The 15,845-nt window shown below is 41.3% G+C and overlaps 1 protein-coding gene across 2 annotated transcripts in view; it reads right to left on the bottom strand.

The window, feature by feature from the left end:
• Nucleotides 1–15,845, bottom strand: part of STAG1 (stromal antigen 1) — a 165,017-nt gene that overhangs the window by 45,209 nt on the left and 103,963 nt on the right. For both annotated transcript variants that reach the window (XM_053952242.1, XM_053952241.1), the window contains 2 exons: nt 9,025–9,148; nt 3,937–4,035 (listed from right to left, as the gene is read on the bottom strand). In XM_053952242.1, coding sequence (XP_053808217.1) covers nt 3,937–4,035; nt 9,025–9,148 — 223 coding nt within the window. The remainder of the gene's footprint in view (nt 1–3,936; nt 4,036–9,024; nt 9,149–15,845) is intronic.

The raw sequence follows: 15,845 nt of genomic DNA, 5'->3' as shown, positions 1-15,845 counted from the left end.
GTATGTTGTCCTTCCTATCTGGGGAGAATTTCCATCCAGCCATAAAAATGCAGTATGTCTCAGTGCTCTTTGCCTGACTGAGCAAGTTACTGAAGAGAAATCAGGCCATCTGAAAATCAAACTTGATTTTGCTGGCTTAACCTGCTTCAGGAATGAGTAGGTACTCTATGACATTTTGGGATATGGAAAAATAGTAATCAGGGACTGGAAAAGAAACAAGGGAAGTGTAAGGCAACAACAGTGAAAGCCACCAGAACAAACCAGGTCAAAATAAAGGTTTTCACCTTTCTTCTCTACTATTCCATGCATTTAAGGGCTGAAGGAGAACATCAAGCAACTGATGTTTATTCCGATACAGAAATTTCAGATCAGTACTTTAAAAATGCATCGTGCCTGTCTCAGGTGTTACTTCCCAACAAAATCAGGAATGCAGAGACACTTTTTGTCACTGTGACTGAAGGAGCCTCTATCAATCATTATGAAGTTCCTGGGGAATTTGATACATTTCATGTAGCTCTAAACAGTTTTAAAGACTGTGAGAAGTCCATGAAGACACTCAAAGAAACAACTTTCCGCACAGGACACTCTGTTACGGACAAGACAAAAAAACTGCTGTCAACTTTTCCTAAGGTCCCGGCCAAGGAACAGCAGTAACAGCACCAAGAGAAAGAACAGCCAGAGATACTGATCTTGAATGTCTCAGTAGAATTTAAGGTATTCCCTCAGAGTTTATCTTGCACTCCAGGATACCTTAGGGAGGGAATCCCCTCTCCTGTCCACAGAGCAGGAGGTACCCTCTGAATCTGGAGTCCTTTCGGACTTTGAAACCAACTGACATGAGAAGGTTTCCTTATCCTTAAAGACCGTTCTCTCAATTTCCCTCAAAAATATCAGGCTTAAAATAAACAGCATGGATGTGTCATTTTCTGCCCTGGTTGGGGAGATGTCTGAGTGGTGGCACCTGCCAGGCCAGGCCCCAAAAGCCTTCCCAGAAAGACCCACACACTCAGTGCCTCTGAAGGTGTAACTTCAGTAGCTCAGGAAGTTCCAACCCCCATCTGCTCAATTTGCCTTTACAGAGATTCCCTGTGCCATTGTACAGCAGCAGAACAGGGCACAGGCTGGATTTTTAAGCTGAAATACGAATTCTCCATGTCTCTGAAGATCAGTTTTCCATTCTATGTTAGGTTGTGAACAAGGCAGACTGAAGAGCCAATCTCTCCTTGTGCTCCCAGGCTGTGGAGACAGCACAGGGTGAGGGATGAGGACCTCTGGCCCTGACTGCAGAGGAGTTAATTCACAGCTTTTCCATATGGGGTCAGTTAATGTCTGTATCAGACAGGACTTCTTGATGGAAAACAAAAAGTCTTCTCTTTGATGGACAAATTTTTGTTTTTATGGACGAAGCTTATTTTCCAGCATATCACCTACTCTTACAAATGCTGGAAAGAACAGGCATTTTTCTTTGAAAAAGGGAAGGATCACATCCTTGTCACAGCTCTCTGGAAGGAGGTGAAATATTAACACACCAGCACAAGGCACTCTGGATCAAATTAATTTATTCTTTAAACAGCTAGAAGACCTCTAGAGAGATTTCTCTCAGTTTGAATGGATGGAACTGAATACCAGCTGAACTGTGCAGGTTGATTAAATTCTGATGAAGACGTATAAATAAGTAGCCATGGAACTGAAAATGGCAGTTAGGTCAATTATTTTTCAAAGAGGTGGTGGTAGAGTCTGTGGTGGCAAGACATTTAGCTAATGTATCAGAGATTCAAAAAGCATTAATTTGGAACTTTGCTCCATCCTGGTGCCAAAGGCCACATCCCTGACAGCACAGCTGTAAATCCAAGTACAGGCATTTAGGCCATGCCAGCTTTTTGTTCTCTTGATGTGGCAGAAACTGAAAGGGATTAATCATTATGTTAAACAAATTTGTTCTCTAGGCTCACAGAGACTTTGAGCACACATTTTCCTCTTATTTATTTCATAAGATAGAGATTTCTGTAGTAAAACCAGCTTTTATGGGACAGAAGAAAGATTAATTCCTGGCAAGGCTCCCTTCCCTCTGAACCTCTTTGACAGAAATGAAAATTCCTTGTGCCATCCCAAGCCAAGCAGCAATGCACAGGCTAGCCTAGCTTCCTTTAAGAGAACTGTCTGTGCTGTGAAAAGCAGGATGTATTTAGAGGTTTCATGTCCCTGTAGTTTTCTGGAGTACATTACAGAGTAACTATTGCCCAAAATGTCTCCAATTGTCCTGAAAGTTTTGCAGGTGCTTGGGAGAGTTCAGCCTCAAAGCAGTCTTTTCCCTTACAAATTATGGGATCATGACAAAGAAGCATCCAGCACATTTCTTAGTGAAGAGAAGTAGATAAAAGCTTGTGAGAGCTTTAGTGGTCATTTTAAAAATAAATGGAATTACAGAAGAAGCATATATAAACAAATCTAAATCTGCATAGAGGGAACAGGAAAATCAGCAGAGTTGGAGGGTCCATTTTTCTGGTTGTCCTGTGAGGATAAAGCAAACCAGACTTATGGAGGCATTAGAGAATAAGTTTGAGGTCTGAACCTGTTTGCCAGGTTCTCTCCTATGAGAGGAAATTCTGTCTTTACTGCAACAGTCCCAGAAACTGGCATTATAAAATTAGTAGAATGCAGGTCCTAAACTGGTTTCTTAAAATGATCGAGTTTTATCTCCTACTTTAGTCAACTATACTTAGTTCATTTCTGGCAGACATTTATTTAATCTGCCCTTTAAGACTGTTATCTTAAATGAAGGAGACTATTAATAAAGAGTCTGCTCTATTATATAATTACCATTTTGGAAAAAAGCCTTCCTTAATATCTAGGCTTATTGCAGGTTAAGAATCTTTTTTCTGCATCTCAAGTGAATGTGGTAAAAGGCTGATTATCATGTTTTTATAAATTGTTTACATACAGGGAAAATCTACAAGGAGAAGTTTAAGTCTTCTGCACAGTATTTATAAATATTTAAATTTCCACTTTTCTAAACAGAATTTTTTATCAGCATTATAATAATGATTTAAGTTAAAATAAACCAGTCAGCTCTGTTTCTTTTCTAAACAAATTTTTTCATCAGCATTCTAATAAAGATTTAAATGAGATAAATGAGTTTTTCCTTGGGGGTAGCCTTTCCCACAGTAGTGTGTTCTGCAGAACACAAAAGCCACAGGGAAAGGGAGCAGCTAACATGGTGCCAGTGCCTGAACACTCTCCTCACCAGGCACCCAAACAAGAGCAGGGACAGTGTTTCCACACCCATCTCTCCAGACAGTTCACTTGTACAATAAAGCAGTCAGACCACAAAGTGAATTAACAGCCACATTCTTATCCAGATTATTACACAAAAAGTTTGTTCTAATAAAAAACCCATGAAATATTCCCCCCAGCACTTGTCTCCTGAAGGACTAATCTGGCTCAAGGGGTTTGGAAGCACAGTGTGAACTCCTGTTCTGCAGTGAGGCCAGTTCACTGTGTAGGACTGTGGTGCACATCCAAGTGACTCTCACTCCAAACACAAGCACACATCGAGCTAAAAAAGCTGTGCAACAATCTTTCATTATAGGCTGCTACTTTCAGCTATATTTTAGATTGTGTTAGTATACATCTTTTAAATTCATAAATATAAAATTAAGTAAGTACAGACAGATTGAATAAGGACAATATATAAACTATAAATAATACATACAGACAAATAATCATCCTAGTTAAGTCTGACAAATCTTCCAAGATAAACCCTGGGAAATGCATTTGGCTTAATTTCAGCATTCAGTAACACAGTTTCAGTAGTGCAGTTACAAGCCTTGTTACAAACTAATGAGTTTATTCTTAATAGATGTGACTCAAAGACCGCAACAGGATAAGGACACTTTTACTTTCTGTCCTCCTTCCAAAAACTGTATTTCTTCTTACCTTGAATCTATTAGTGAACAGCTCCAGTTTGGGAAACAACTCTCTGTTGGTATACAGACTCTGAAGAGCTTTCAAACACTTCAACCTCACTTCACCTTGCTAAATAAAAAACACTGAGATTAGCTGTCAGCATACTTCAACCAAATGCACATGAATATTAAAAAACATAATACTGTAATTTGTTTAATGTACATTTAAAATTTTATGCAAATGACCAAAGCCAATTTGCAATTTAGCTAAAAACCAAAACCCACATGCAGTCACCTACAATGTTAAATTTGTTCCTATCTGCATACAGAAAGAATTAATGTCCCATCACTTATATGTCTGTTAGTGCTTCTCTTTCAAGTGACTCCACAAAAAGAATGTAGCAAGTAAATCCAAAGTAAGGATGTAGGATCTCCAGGTGGTTGGTGCAGGCAGTGTGGCTGTTTGTCTTTCAGGAAGGAGCCCACACGCCCGTGGCTGACAGCTCATGCTCACAATCAGTGCACAGGGGCTCAAAATGACTGGGCACAGGCTCAGCAACTCAGCTAGCTCCGAGGACAGGGACACAGGGCACACACATTGCATTTGTTATCCCCACATGTTTTACACTCCATCCCTCACAACAGGATAGCACAGGCTGAAGGATGCAAAAGGTGTGAGAGATCCTCCAGTGGGGAGCAGGCTGCTGCCACAGGAACAACACATCTGAGCCACAGCCCAAGGAGCCTGTGGGAAGAAGGGTGGCTTGTGTCTCTGTGCCTGAGCTGTGCTGGTGGCAGCAGCTCATTCCCAACTGCTGGGGACTGCTCTGGTCTGGTGGGCTGCAGCAGGAAATGGAGGTGTCACAGGACAGGGCCTGTGGATCAAGGCTTGTGTCTTCATCTGCTGATGAAGAGAGGGACTGGAGCCCCTGTGCTGCAGGTGGAAAATTTGTTGAAAAATATTTGTGGATAGGGAAAAGGTTATAAACACAAATCTACTCAAATATACTCTGTAGAGTTCACTGCAGTGTCAATTTACTTTTATGAAAATGAAGACACTACCAAGTCTAAGGCCTTAAGTTGCTGAAGAACTAAAATGAACTGTTGAGCTTCATAAATAAAACTCCATACCCAGAGGGCTTCACTTCTGAAACTATCTATTCCAGAATCCAGTCTGTACTTAAAAAGTGATCACACTAAAAACTGAAAGAACATTCACAGACTGACATAAAAACCAGAAGATATAAATCCAAATTTTACAGTTTCTTTCCTCCTTCACACCTATTTCAAAATTTGAAATAGAAGACAAAAGCAGCACAGAAGTTGGATTTTCAGAAGAACTTCCATGAAGTACAATTGTTCTTGAGAAATCATCTCTCTGTATCCATGAGGAGTCTCTGAGTTCTCTTCTAGGGATCTTTTTGACTACCACTGCAGAGAAAGTCAATGAGATATAAGCTACATTTCAAGAGATCTAACATAAGATCTTTCAAGGTACAGAAAAGAACTTTCTTGAAGAAAAATTACATGGATTTGATCAACTGCTAAAAAAGCCCAGAGAAATGCTGCTTGACATTTTTTTTTTTAATAGCACCTGTGTGGCAGTACCAGAAATGGCGTCCTCCTCTGCTCTGTGATGCTCATAAATGCCCAGGATGTCTGGAGTCATCACCACTCACAGGACATGGGCCTCTGATGGCCTCAGCTTGCTGAGCCCCAGAGGATCAGGACCAGGCTAGCTCTGGCCTGCATGAACACTGTAAGGCACAGTAAGGCAGCAGCTTTAGTTACAGCTGCACTGGAGCCTGTCCCACCTGTGAGCACACAGCCAAATGTAAAACTCACCCACGATGGGACCCAAGACCTGTGCAGAGCAGGCTCAGATTGTTTGGGCCCATAGAGCCCAAAGCCCTTGGAGACTTCCCCAAACTCTGTGGATCCATGGTTGCAGAGCTCGTCCAGGCCCTGTACTGGGCTCTCTGTAAAGCTCAAGCCATCAAAGGCAGCCAGGCAGGCAGGAACCACACCCTGAGCACGGGCTCCTTGTATGGCTCCTCGCATGCCCTGCCAGAAGACTGCAGCCAGGCCCTAACCAAAGTGTCCTGGACCAGATCTGAGGAAAAGGGACTGCAGGAGCAGGTGAGGAAGAGAGAGAGAGAAAAGCTATGTTACATCTGGTCCCTCTGGCTGGGAGCAGGACTAAGAGACACAGAGGCCAACCCTGGAAATGACTGCCCCTATGGCAGAAGAATGATGAAGGAGGACTTTCTCTGTCTTTTGAACTGTTGGTCAAGGATGGAATTCACCTCTTTGGAGAGGGAAGAGCTCCTGTACATCAGCTTGCTAATCCTGGTAAGAAGGTTTTAAAACAACGTCAGTGGAGGTGAGTGGCAGGAACGCCCTGGAAGCCTAAAGGGCAGTGAGCTGGACAGGAAGCAAAGAAGGGCAGGGTGAAGGTGTGTGTGGATGCTCTCCAGTCTAGAGTGGAGGAGTAGCAATGTGCCACTGACACTCAACACACCACACACGAGATGGTTCTTCATAACTGTGAGAATCATCCAGCTCACAAGAGCTTTGAACACCCCAAACACCTTCCCAGCAAGGAAGTAATTGGGTGAGAATGCTCAGGTTAGGGTGACTCTTAAGAAACTTATGCCAGCGTAAAAGCTGCAAGCAGGGATGGACAGGAAGTCTGGCAAGAGACTTAATAAACTAAGAGATGAACTTATTTAACTAATTCATTCATTCATTCATTAGGAGGTCAAGCACAAGAGGAACATCTGTTCCAGAGCACCCTGGGTTCATCCTCTCCACAGAAACAGACAATAAGCGAAGTAAGAGGAATGCAAAGAAGGAAAAAGCATTTTCTTATGTGTTAGGAACTTGTTTTAAGAACCGTGACTGTCCAAGTATCTAGAGATAATTACGGTTTCAAAACAATTCCACGCATCAATGAAGTAGGTGAAAATTAAGACTGAACAGTCTAATTTAACACTCTTATTTTCAAGAGAGTTTTTAAATGCAATTATATCACAGTTTACACACTTTAAATTTATGCTCCCAGATACACAGGAAAAAAAGATGCTTAAAAGCAGAGAAAGGCAAAACTTGAAAGCCACATTCAAATGCGAATCTATATAAAAAAAAAATCCCTATAGACATTTTGTGAAATCTGGGAGACATGATTAACATACAAAATATAAGGATTTTCCAAGTTAGAGAACTAAACTTCTGTATTCTACCTCTGAAAGACTACATTGGAGCTACTACAAAGAAATGTAAGAACTGTTCTTCCCTGTAGTTTAATTTGTATGTCTTCTGAAGTAGAATATGAAACTGCTCTGGAATCTCCTGCACTGCTGTCTCCTTTTTGCAGCAGTAAATTTCCAGAGAAGTTAATAATTTTGGGGTGACTGCTGTTCATGTGAAGTGGAAATAGCTTATGGCTATTGCCTCAGCCTTCATTTTTTAAAATACCAATTACAGCAAAAATTATCTCCTGATCAAAGCAAAGCAAAATCAAGAAACTTGGGTACCAGCTGGCAGTTTTTTCAGGCGGTGCCAATGAAAACCATGCTGTTAAGGGATTTTGGAGTTGTTTGGAGCTGTTAAGTACTTCTGGAGTCTTTGCATTTTCAGTTGGCTCTTACTCCAGCTTTTTCCAATATATTCTTCCTATTGCACCTCCACCCTCCTCTCTGTGCCTCCCAAAATGTCCTCCCTCTCTCTCCATTCCCTCCCTTTTTATCCTTTGACACCTGCCCCAGACTCTTCCCCATTCTGCCTACAGTCTGTCTCACTCTGTAGATGACACATCCACAACATCAATAAAACCCCACCACCTACCAGGTGGCCTGGGACATTAAACACATTAGTGATTTAAAGACTTAGAACCCCAAGGCACTTCTGTGGCCTGCAACAAAAAACCTTACAAAAGAGAGGAAGAGCAAGTCTGATAGAATTCTACTGTGCCTGGTTCAAATGGTCCATTTTTTTACCCTAACACCGTAATTCAAAATTTCTCTGCTATGAAAGAACACGTTAATTTTAAAATAGCTGAGGAATAAATATGTGTTAAGGCTGCAGGTAGATGACTAGACCCTGCCCTGAGTTAAACTAACTGAAGAGGGTGTGAGAAAATACTGCACATGACATGAGAAATTGCTGGATGTGACAGATGAGAGTGTGAGATTCCACAGATGGGTAAAGGGAGTGATGTGAGAAATTGATGGACTTCAAAGACACTAGGAGGGAGCTGAGAGCTGTGAAATGCAACTCCACTACATTCTGGAGGTGCTACTTTGTGGAAATGTTCTACAAGGTTTAGAATGTGCTCCCAAATATCCACTGCAATTATTCAAGGAATAATTTATTTAAATTATAAGTCCTAGTAAAACAAAGCCCTCCACACAGCTTAAATCCTGATCCTCCAACCTGAGCTGACCTCCCCACTGGTATGCTAACTTGAACAATGATGTCTTCTCCTGGAGCGTGGCAGCTTGTGAGGCACAGTGATGTCACCAACAAGGGACACAGAGCAGCAGCTCTGTCCCTCCAGGCACTGCCATGGCTGCGTTTCCATGTCCAGCATTCACTGAAACACAGTGCAGTGGCTCTGGAGTGTTTCAACAATTTTCTGAAGAAAAAGCTAAAGAGAACCTTGAAAAGATTCTTCAAGGAAGAGAAAGTGAACTGATGAGCACTCCACTGGTTCTGGAACCAATGGTGTCTATTGAGGACCCAGAGATCTCCTTTTTCCCTCTAACTTTTGGGCTATGTAAATGGAAACATGGAAATTCCTTTTCCATTCTGCTTCAGACACAGAGGCTCTCAGGGGTGCTCTGAGGAGACTTCTTTTCTCTTGTAAACAACAAAAAAGCCCCATGGAAGAATTTCTGTCAAGATACTTCATCAGAGACTGACCACATGAAAAGCACATGGACCAAGCAGACTGGGAGTACTGCCTCCTAATTTAATACCTGGAAGTGACCTGATTGAAGGATACCAGGTGAGGAAACAGAACAATCTCTTTGTAAGCCAAGGATGCTGCTGTGCTGGGCAGCACAGCAGCAGCTGCCTCCAGTGCACTCTGCTGTGTGTGGGAATACATAATACTCACCCTGTCATGTAGTGTCCAACCAACGTATTTTAAATAACTATCATTCAGGAAGGCATCACTGTACATTTTCATCCAGACACCAATTTCTTCAATACAGACAGCTCTAATCTCAGCAATAGCATCACTAATATAGAAAAAGAAAAGAACAAGGATTAGCCAGATTACAGACACATATACTTCTCATTCCCATAGCTATAATATTCTGCTTTTACTTGTCATGAACCACACTATGTGAGGCCTGTCACTGTTCTTACTGCCATCTCACTGATTTTCTGTTCCTCTACATCCTTGAACTCACTGATCTAGTAATTTCAGTGTTTATATATGCTCCTGCACTTCCTCTACGTAAAGAAATTCTCACCCAAGTTTGCTTCTTAGTCTATTACTCCATCTTTAACCTTTCTCTTTTCAAAAAGAATTGTGAACCCAAGCCACAAACCTCTGGGCAATCATTTCTGAAACAGCATCACTGACACTTGCTTTGCCGCCCTGTCTCCAGCTCGAGGTGCAGAACCATTGCAAGGTGGGAGAAGCTATTTGGTTTAGCCAAAGGCACCTCCTCCTCCAGAGGAGCACAGTGGAATTTGCTACATGAAGAGATCTCATTTTATACCCCCCATGAACACTCCTACAACAAAACCCATGAGAATTTTGTACTTCAGCATTGGTTTCTTCCCATTTTCTTGCTTTTATCCTACATTCCAACTGTGGCAAGTCAGCAAAGATATCTCAGGCAGACTTATCAGCTGCTTAGTGAGGAGGGGTGGCAGGAAACCGGAGAGGTCACCTAAGGAGACCATGATGGAAATGCTTTCCATCTGATTGGCACTTTCCTGCCTGCCTGACATGGAGCATGGCATCTTTACTAATACTGAAACAACGGGAAAAGGGATGGGGGCCATCTGTCCCTTCAGTAATTCCATCTCTGGGACATCTGTTACCATGAGAAATCACTTGTGCCACTCCAGCTGGCACTGCCTCATAGTCCCAAATTTCAGCTGTAATACAAGAAGAACATAAAGAGTCACTGCAAAGAAGAAGGGAATGTCTGATGCTTTGCAAACACTGGAACTTGCTTGTAATTGAGACCCTTGTTTTGTATTTTTATGAAAAAAAATCTTCTTGGAAAAGTAATAAACATCAATTTCATTCTAAACCAGACCAACAGAGCCCCAAAATGAAATTTAATTTATGGGAAGGAAAGAAAAATTTCAAGCTTCAAGCAAGAGAATAATTGCAAAAACGAAAAACTGCACTGTTCTGAAAGTAATCGATTTTACAAAATACAAATAAAATGCCCTCACTCTTCTGGTCAAGACACTGCAGAGGTTCATAGCCCTAACCCAAAGCAGCAGCCCCCTGGTGACTCCATACTGGAGCTATGTACTTCCCTCCTGCAGGCTGTCCCAGCTGATCCAGTGCCTCTGTCCTGCCCCTGACTTTGCAGACCCTGAGCTGGAACCCCAGGTCCTACAGGGACCACGAACCAAGCTCAGCATCACACAAGGCCAGGGGAACTTCTCCAGGCACGTCTCAGTGTTTGAATTCAGCTTGTAGGGAGGAAACTGTACTGCTGCAACAGCAGGAAAGCATAAAAAGCATGTAATGCATTTAATGCAATAACCTGAGGGGTACACCTGTGTGAATGCCACCAAACCACTGCCACTGTCTCTCTCTACCTAGGAGAAACATTAATTTTAACGACTTCCCAACAGCATCAGTAAACCTGGTCTGTCCAGCTTCCTGAAGCCTCTGTAACCTCAGAAGCAAGGTAAGGGGCAATCCACAATGGAGACAAGCTGCATTAGGAGCAGGGCAGGGCATCAAACAAGTTGCTCCTACTAGGGATTTCTCAAACAGGCTTAAGTAGTGTAAGGACCAATGTGCTAAATATCACACTCAAAGGTTAAAAACCGCATTCCTTATGGGAAAGGCAACCATAATGAAGACAAGTTTTAGTTAAAACTATTACTATAGTTACATATATATATGTTCTCTTATGTGGAGTTACTTTTAAACAATTTAAAAAGCAAAATATAGGTGGACAAATGCAAGACTTACAGGAAAAACCTAAAAGACTAGTAAATATAAATCAATAAAAAATGTGGAGCCACATCTGCAGCAACACAAAGTAGTGAGGAAGACATTCTTACTAGGGGATGACAGCCCAAGTCCTCACATCCAAGTAAGTTACTTCACCACCTTATAAATTTACTAACTGTAAAGGATTTTGGAAGGATTTAATGGCAATCCCAAAAAGAACCTAAATGTCAACAACTATTTAATCATGCAGCACAGCCAGCCAAAAAGCAGGAAAAATCATGTTTTCTCTAAGAGTGCATTCAAGCTTCCCTAGGCAGACAGTGAAAATCTGCTTCTTGATTAAAAAGCCTTCTCAGGGATCCCTCAGCACTACAGACACTCAGTCCAAGCTGCTAATTAAAAAAAGAAAGAAAGAAAGAAAGAAGAAGCTATTCAACTTATTAGGAGATTTAGTATAGTAAGAATTTAACACCTCCAGTATAATTGAAAATAAGACAGAATCAAAGATAAGGCATGTGAGACCAGCAAACAGACTCAAGCTGCTGGAGAAGCAGGGGAAGTTGTGAGACACCACTTCCCACTCCACAACACCTTCCAGGTAACTATCACTGATCAGAATCACTTGTGTTGCTGCAGGAATCACTAAGATGGACTCCAAGCCCATACAATGCTGTATCAAACACAATACAGCCAAAAAAATCTTTGTACTTTTGCTTTCAATGTGGTAATAGCTTGTTATTAAACTGTCATTCTTTTCTTCTAATTTTTTTATACAGTTAAATACATTTTAGCTTCTGGTCACTATGAATTGTTTATGTTTTTGAAAATACACATTATTTCTGGATGGCACAAGAACATATAAATACTAATTATACCTGCACTGGAAGTGTTTCTGGAATAATGAATGAATTATTAATTATCCTAATTATAAATCAGTGATGTAAGCTTGTATTACTTGCCAAATGCTTCTAGAAAGGAATAGAATCTAGTCCAGTACAGAGATGAAAACTAACATGGCATTTACAGATATTAGACATGAAATATTTTAACTCTCTTTTCAGCACAAAATGCAAAGAAAGATCTACAAGGTGAAAATATTCGCAGCACAATTCACAGCCTAAGTTCCTACTCTGGGTAAAGAGATCCTCCATGATGCAACTTCGGAAAGGATTTGACAAAAGGGGCACAGATAAGAAATTCTGCATTTCCTTTTGAAATTTTGTCTTGACAAGACATGCCCATAAACCTTAGGACAAACCACAGCAGTGTCAGGAAACAGATTTTACCAGCACCACTCCAAGTGCCACTTCAATGTACCTTTCATGCCTAAGTACACACAGGAATTGTGATTAAGGCCAAAAGTATTCAGCACGTGAGTCACAGAGTCTCAGATGGATATTTGGGAAATGTCAGGTGCAGAGCAGTGTGCTCCTCAGGGTTGCTGGAGTGGTTGTCAGCTTCAGCTCCAGCTCACGGGTTCTTTCAGTGTGTTTAATCACAAACTCACGAGGTTAATCACAACTGAACTGAAAGCTCTCTAAGCAAACCTGGCTGACGTGCAGTGCCCTGGATGCTCACATCCTACAGCACTGCCAGTGCTGACTCAGATCAAGGCATGACCTGGGGATGACCAGCAGAGCAGGAACTGCTTCAAGGCTTCTTGGAAGCTCCTACAGGAGCCTGACTACTCTCATTGCACCTGCTTGTTCAATCTAACCACTGGAGGTGCTGCTTCTCACACCCTGTTCTGAGACAGCCAGAACTGCAGATAACCATCAGAAGACAGTGGTATTACTCAACAGGCAAACCAGTATGAACAGAAAAATACAGAAATTTCAGTCAATAGGTTGGGCTGGGAGGAAAACTTTCTAACAAGGACAGAAACAAGGGTGACTCACTGCCTTAGGCTTTCTGTGGGATGGAAGCTCAAACTCCCACCACCCAAGGGACAGGAAATGGAGCAGCTGCACAGGACCACACTACTCCACTTGGACAGAAGTGGGCCCATCTCTTGGGCTGCCTATCAGTTTAGAAACATTCTGAAGATGCAATTATAATGACAACTGGACAAAAATATCTTTTGTACTTCTTTTTTTCTATGATTCTCATCTCTGGAGCTGATTAGGACCCCATAAAAGAAAAAGGGTTAGAAAAACAAGAGTTCAGAGCCAACTTCCAAAAGTTCTGGTGAATGCTCACTGCATATCCCCTTCATGGGAGGGGCTGCACACAGCACTCCCATTCCTAAATGCTCCTGTGCACAGTGGCTATTTAAATATCTATTCCAATAACCTGCTAGTAGGCTGAATACCCAGTGCTCCTGCCAGGCCAAGGAATTTATTGTTTGAAGGCATGACATGGATTCTGAGATGTAGCTTTATGGATCTGTGACTCCTGTGCTTCTCAAAGAGTTCCTGTCCCAACACCTTTGCCTGAATGAATTATGAGGCACAGCTCTGCAGGGAAGGGAGCAGCGTGTGCTTTTAAACTTCATAGAAAGGTCAAACTCACGTAAATTAAATTATGCAACTTTTTGCCTTCTCTTTTTTCTATGCCTTTAAGTGACACCAGCAATTTCTGACTGTTTTTTCAAACATACCTAATGCATTTCCTTGTCACCTAATAAGTACATTTTGCATCCTTAGGGTAAAACATTTAGGGTGCAGGGAGAAGGATTTTTCTCTGGTTTGGTTTAGGTTTTATTTCCCTGTGCTGACTGGTTTGTGCTTCCTCACCAAACTGTCATCCAATAACCCCTTCTCCCTTTTTGCCATGTCTTGTTTCGCACAGTGAAATTCCCATGTAACTTGGAATTCCCATGTCAGCATGATCCTATTTACTCTGTAGCAGGCAAAGGAACACCTAGGAAGGAGACAGAAGCATCTTCTCCATAAAAATGACAATGCCATCTAGATTTGGCAAGTTTTACCTTATTTGCCAGTACTGACAAAACATTACCTCAGGACAGGCTCATGCCCTGAATATATTCTCAAACCCACTGTATCCATCAGTGTGAAGATCATTCTGGTCTGCCATAAGCTAAAACTGTAACAGTTCTGTTTTTCTGAACAGTCATACCTGGAGGAAAACATCTTTGAGCACTCAAAACAAAAAAGATGCTATGAAGTAGAACAGGAATTTGAGATCTCTCAATCTTGCCCTCTGAAAGGGGAATGTGTCTGGAGTGCTAAGTCCTGGACAGGGAAAGAGCCAAACCAAAACTCTGACACCTTGGTTAAGATAATGGTTTAGAGGGATGAACATTTTATAAATACTCATTACATCTGAGCAGTGATGTGGCAATTATCTCAGATTCAGTTATCTCTGATATGAGATACAATTAAAATGCAGAAATAGACCTCTCCTCTTTTTTTTTATACACATGTACCTTGCAAGCAATTTTCAGCTTCTGACCTCAGTCAAAAAAATAAAAAAGTTTTAAACTCATTTTTAAGGTTAAAAAAAAAGGATAAAAAAACATTGGACAACCAAATATATCATAAAGCCACAGAAACTTAGTGAGAACAAATGGCTGAGGAAGGAGAAAAGGCAACATGCAGTGAGGTGGGTACATTTCCTGCATGCTTATTAAGAATACTCAATTTTTGACCAAATCTGCTGTTCACACTAGACTAGCATTATACCTAGAAAACTATTTAGTTATTTCTGCAATTTTTTATTCCCTTGGTAAGAGAAGTGAGGACTGAATCTTCCAGTAAATTGGAAGCCAATCTACAGCAAGAAGATGTAATCTCACTGCAACACTTGTCAGAAGACACATTCTGAATGAAACACTTTTGGGAGTTTTGTTTAGGTCAAGGACTCGTTATTTAAGATACAAAGGTCACTAAGCATGAGTCACTGTGGCTGAGTCTGAATCTTATTGAAGGATGGGACTTATTCTCTGGGAATAATTAAAGTAACATTCTTTAGAAATCATCACCACTTGTGCATGGTCTAAGGCCTGTAAAATCATGAAGTTTATAAATAATTTTAACTATTTGAGAGAAGGAAGATTCAAGAATTCAGAAGTTATGAAAGCAGGTAGTAGTTCACAATCCTTTACATTTTAGCCCCCCTGGGCTTTGTTGTCAATTAGCTGGGTTTCACACAGATGTTTTCCCCCCTCTATTTTCTCATCCAGCTGTGAGTGCAGGAGTGTCACTCTGTGCTCTCTGTTGTGTACCATTACTCATAGTTTGGTGTATGTTGTAAGAGACTCTTTGGGGCTCCCCAAAAGGTCAGGGATGGCTGGTGCTCACACTGTGGCTCTGGGAGCAGGGTGGCAACAGTTTCCTCCTGACCCCTCTGAACAGTGGCACAAGTGGTGCCACCACCTGTCTGATTTCAGTCAATTCCCTACTGGTCTAACAGGGCCACCATGGGCACCTTTTTCCCAGGACATGGATGGAGTTTATTGATTTGGTCTCTCCTTTTTTACAGTAACATCAGCAAAATCAGGTCTTTACTAGTGGTGGCAGGAGGCATGAAAAGAAACTTTTTTTTGTAAAAGGGGGATTTCAAAAGAAAAAGCAAAATCACCAGAATGCAGACCACCAAAAGGCTGAGTTTTTTTCCAATCCCACACAAGATTATGAACTACTAAGAGGATATTTTAAATTAATGTTTTGTTTGAAATAATACACTAAGTTCTTAAGGGATAAAAATGGAAACACTCCTAGAATTTAATTTCTTGAGCTTTTTTATCTATGCCATGAAAGCTGCTCTCCTTACAAAATGGTGTGAGTGCTACATGATCTAGCACACTCATGTAGCTG

This window comes from Vidua chalybeata, chromosome 10 (assembly GCF_026979565.1).
Source record: "Vidua chalybeata isolate OUT-0048 chromosome 10, bVidCha1 merged haplotype, whole genome shotgun sequence".
Classification (NCBI taxonomy): Eukaryota; Metazoa; Chordata; class Aves; order Passeriformes; family Viduidae; genus Vidua; species Vidua chalybeata.
This window is presented reverse-complemented; position numbering and strand designations above follow the sequence as displayed.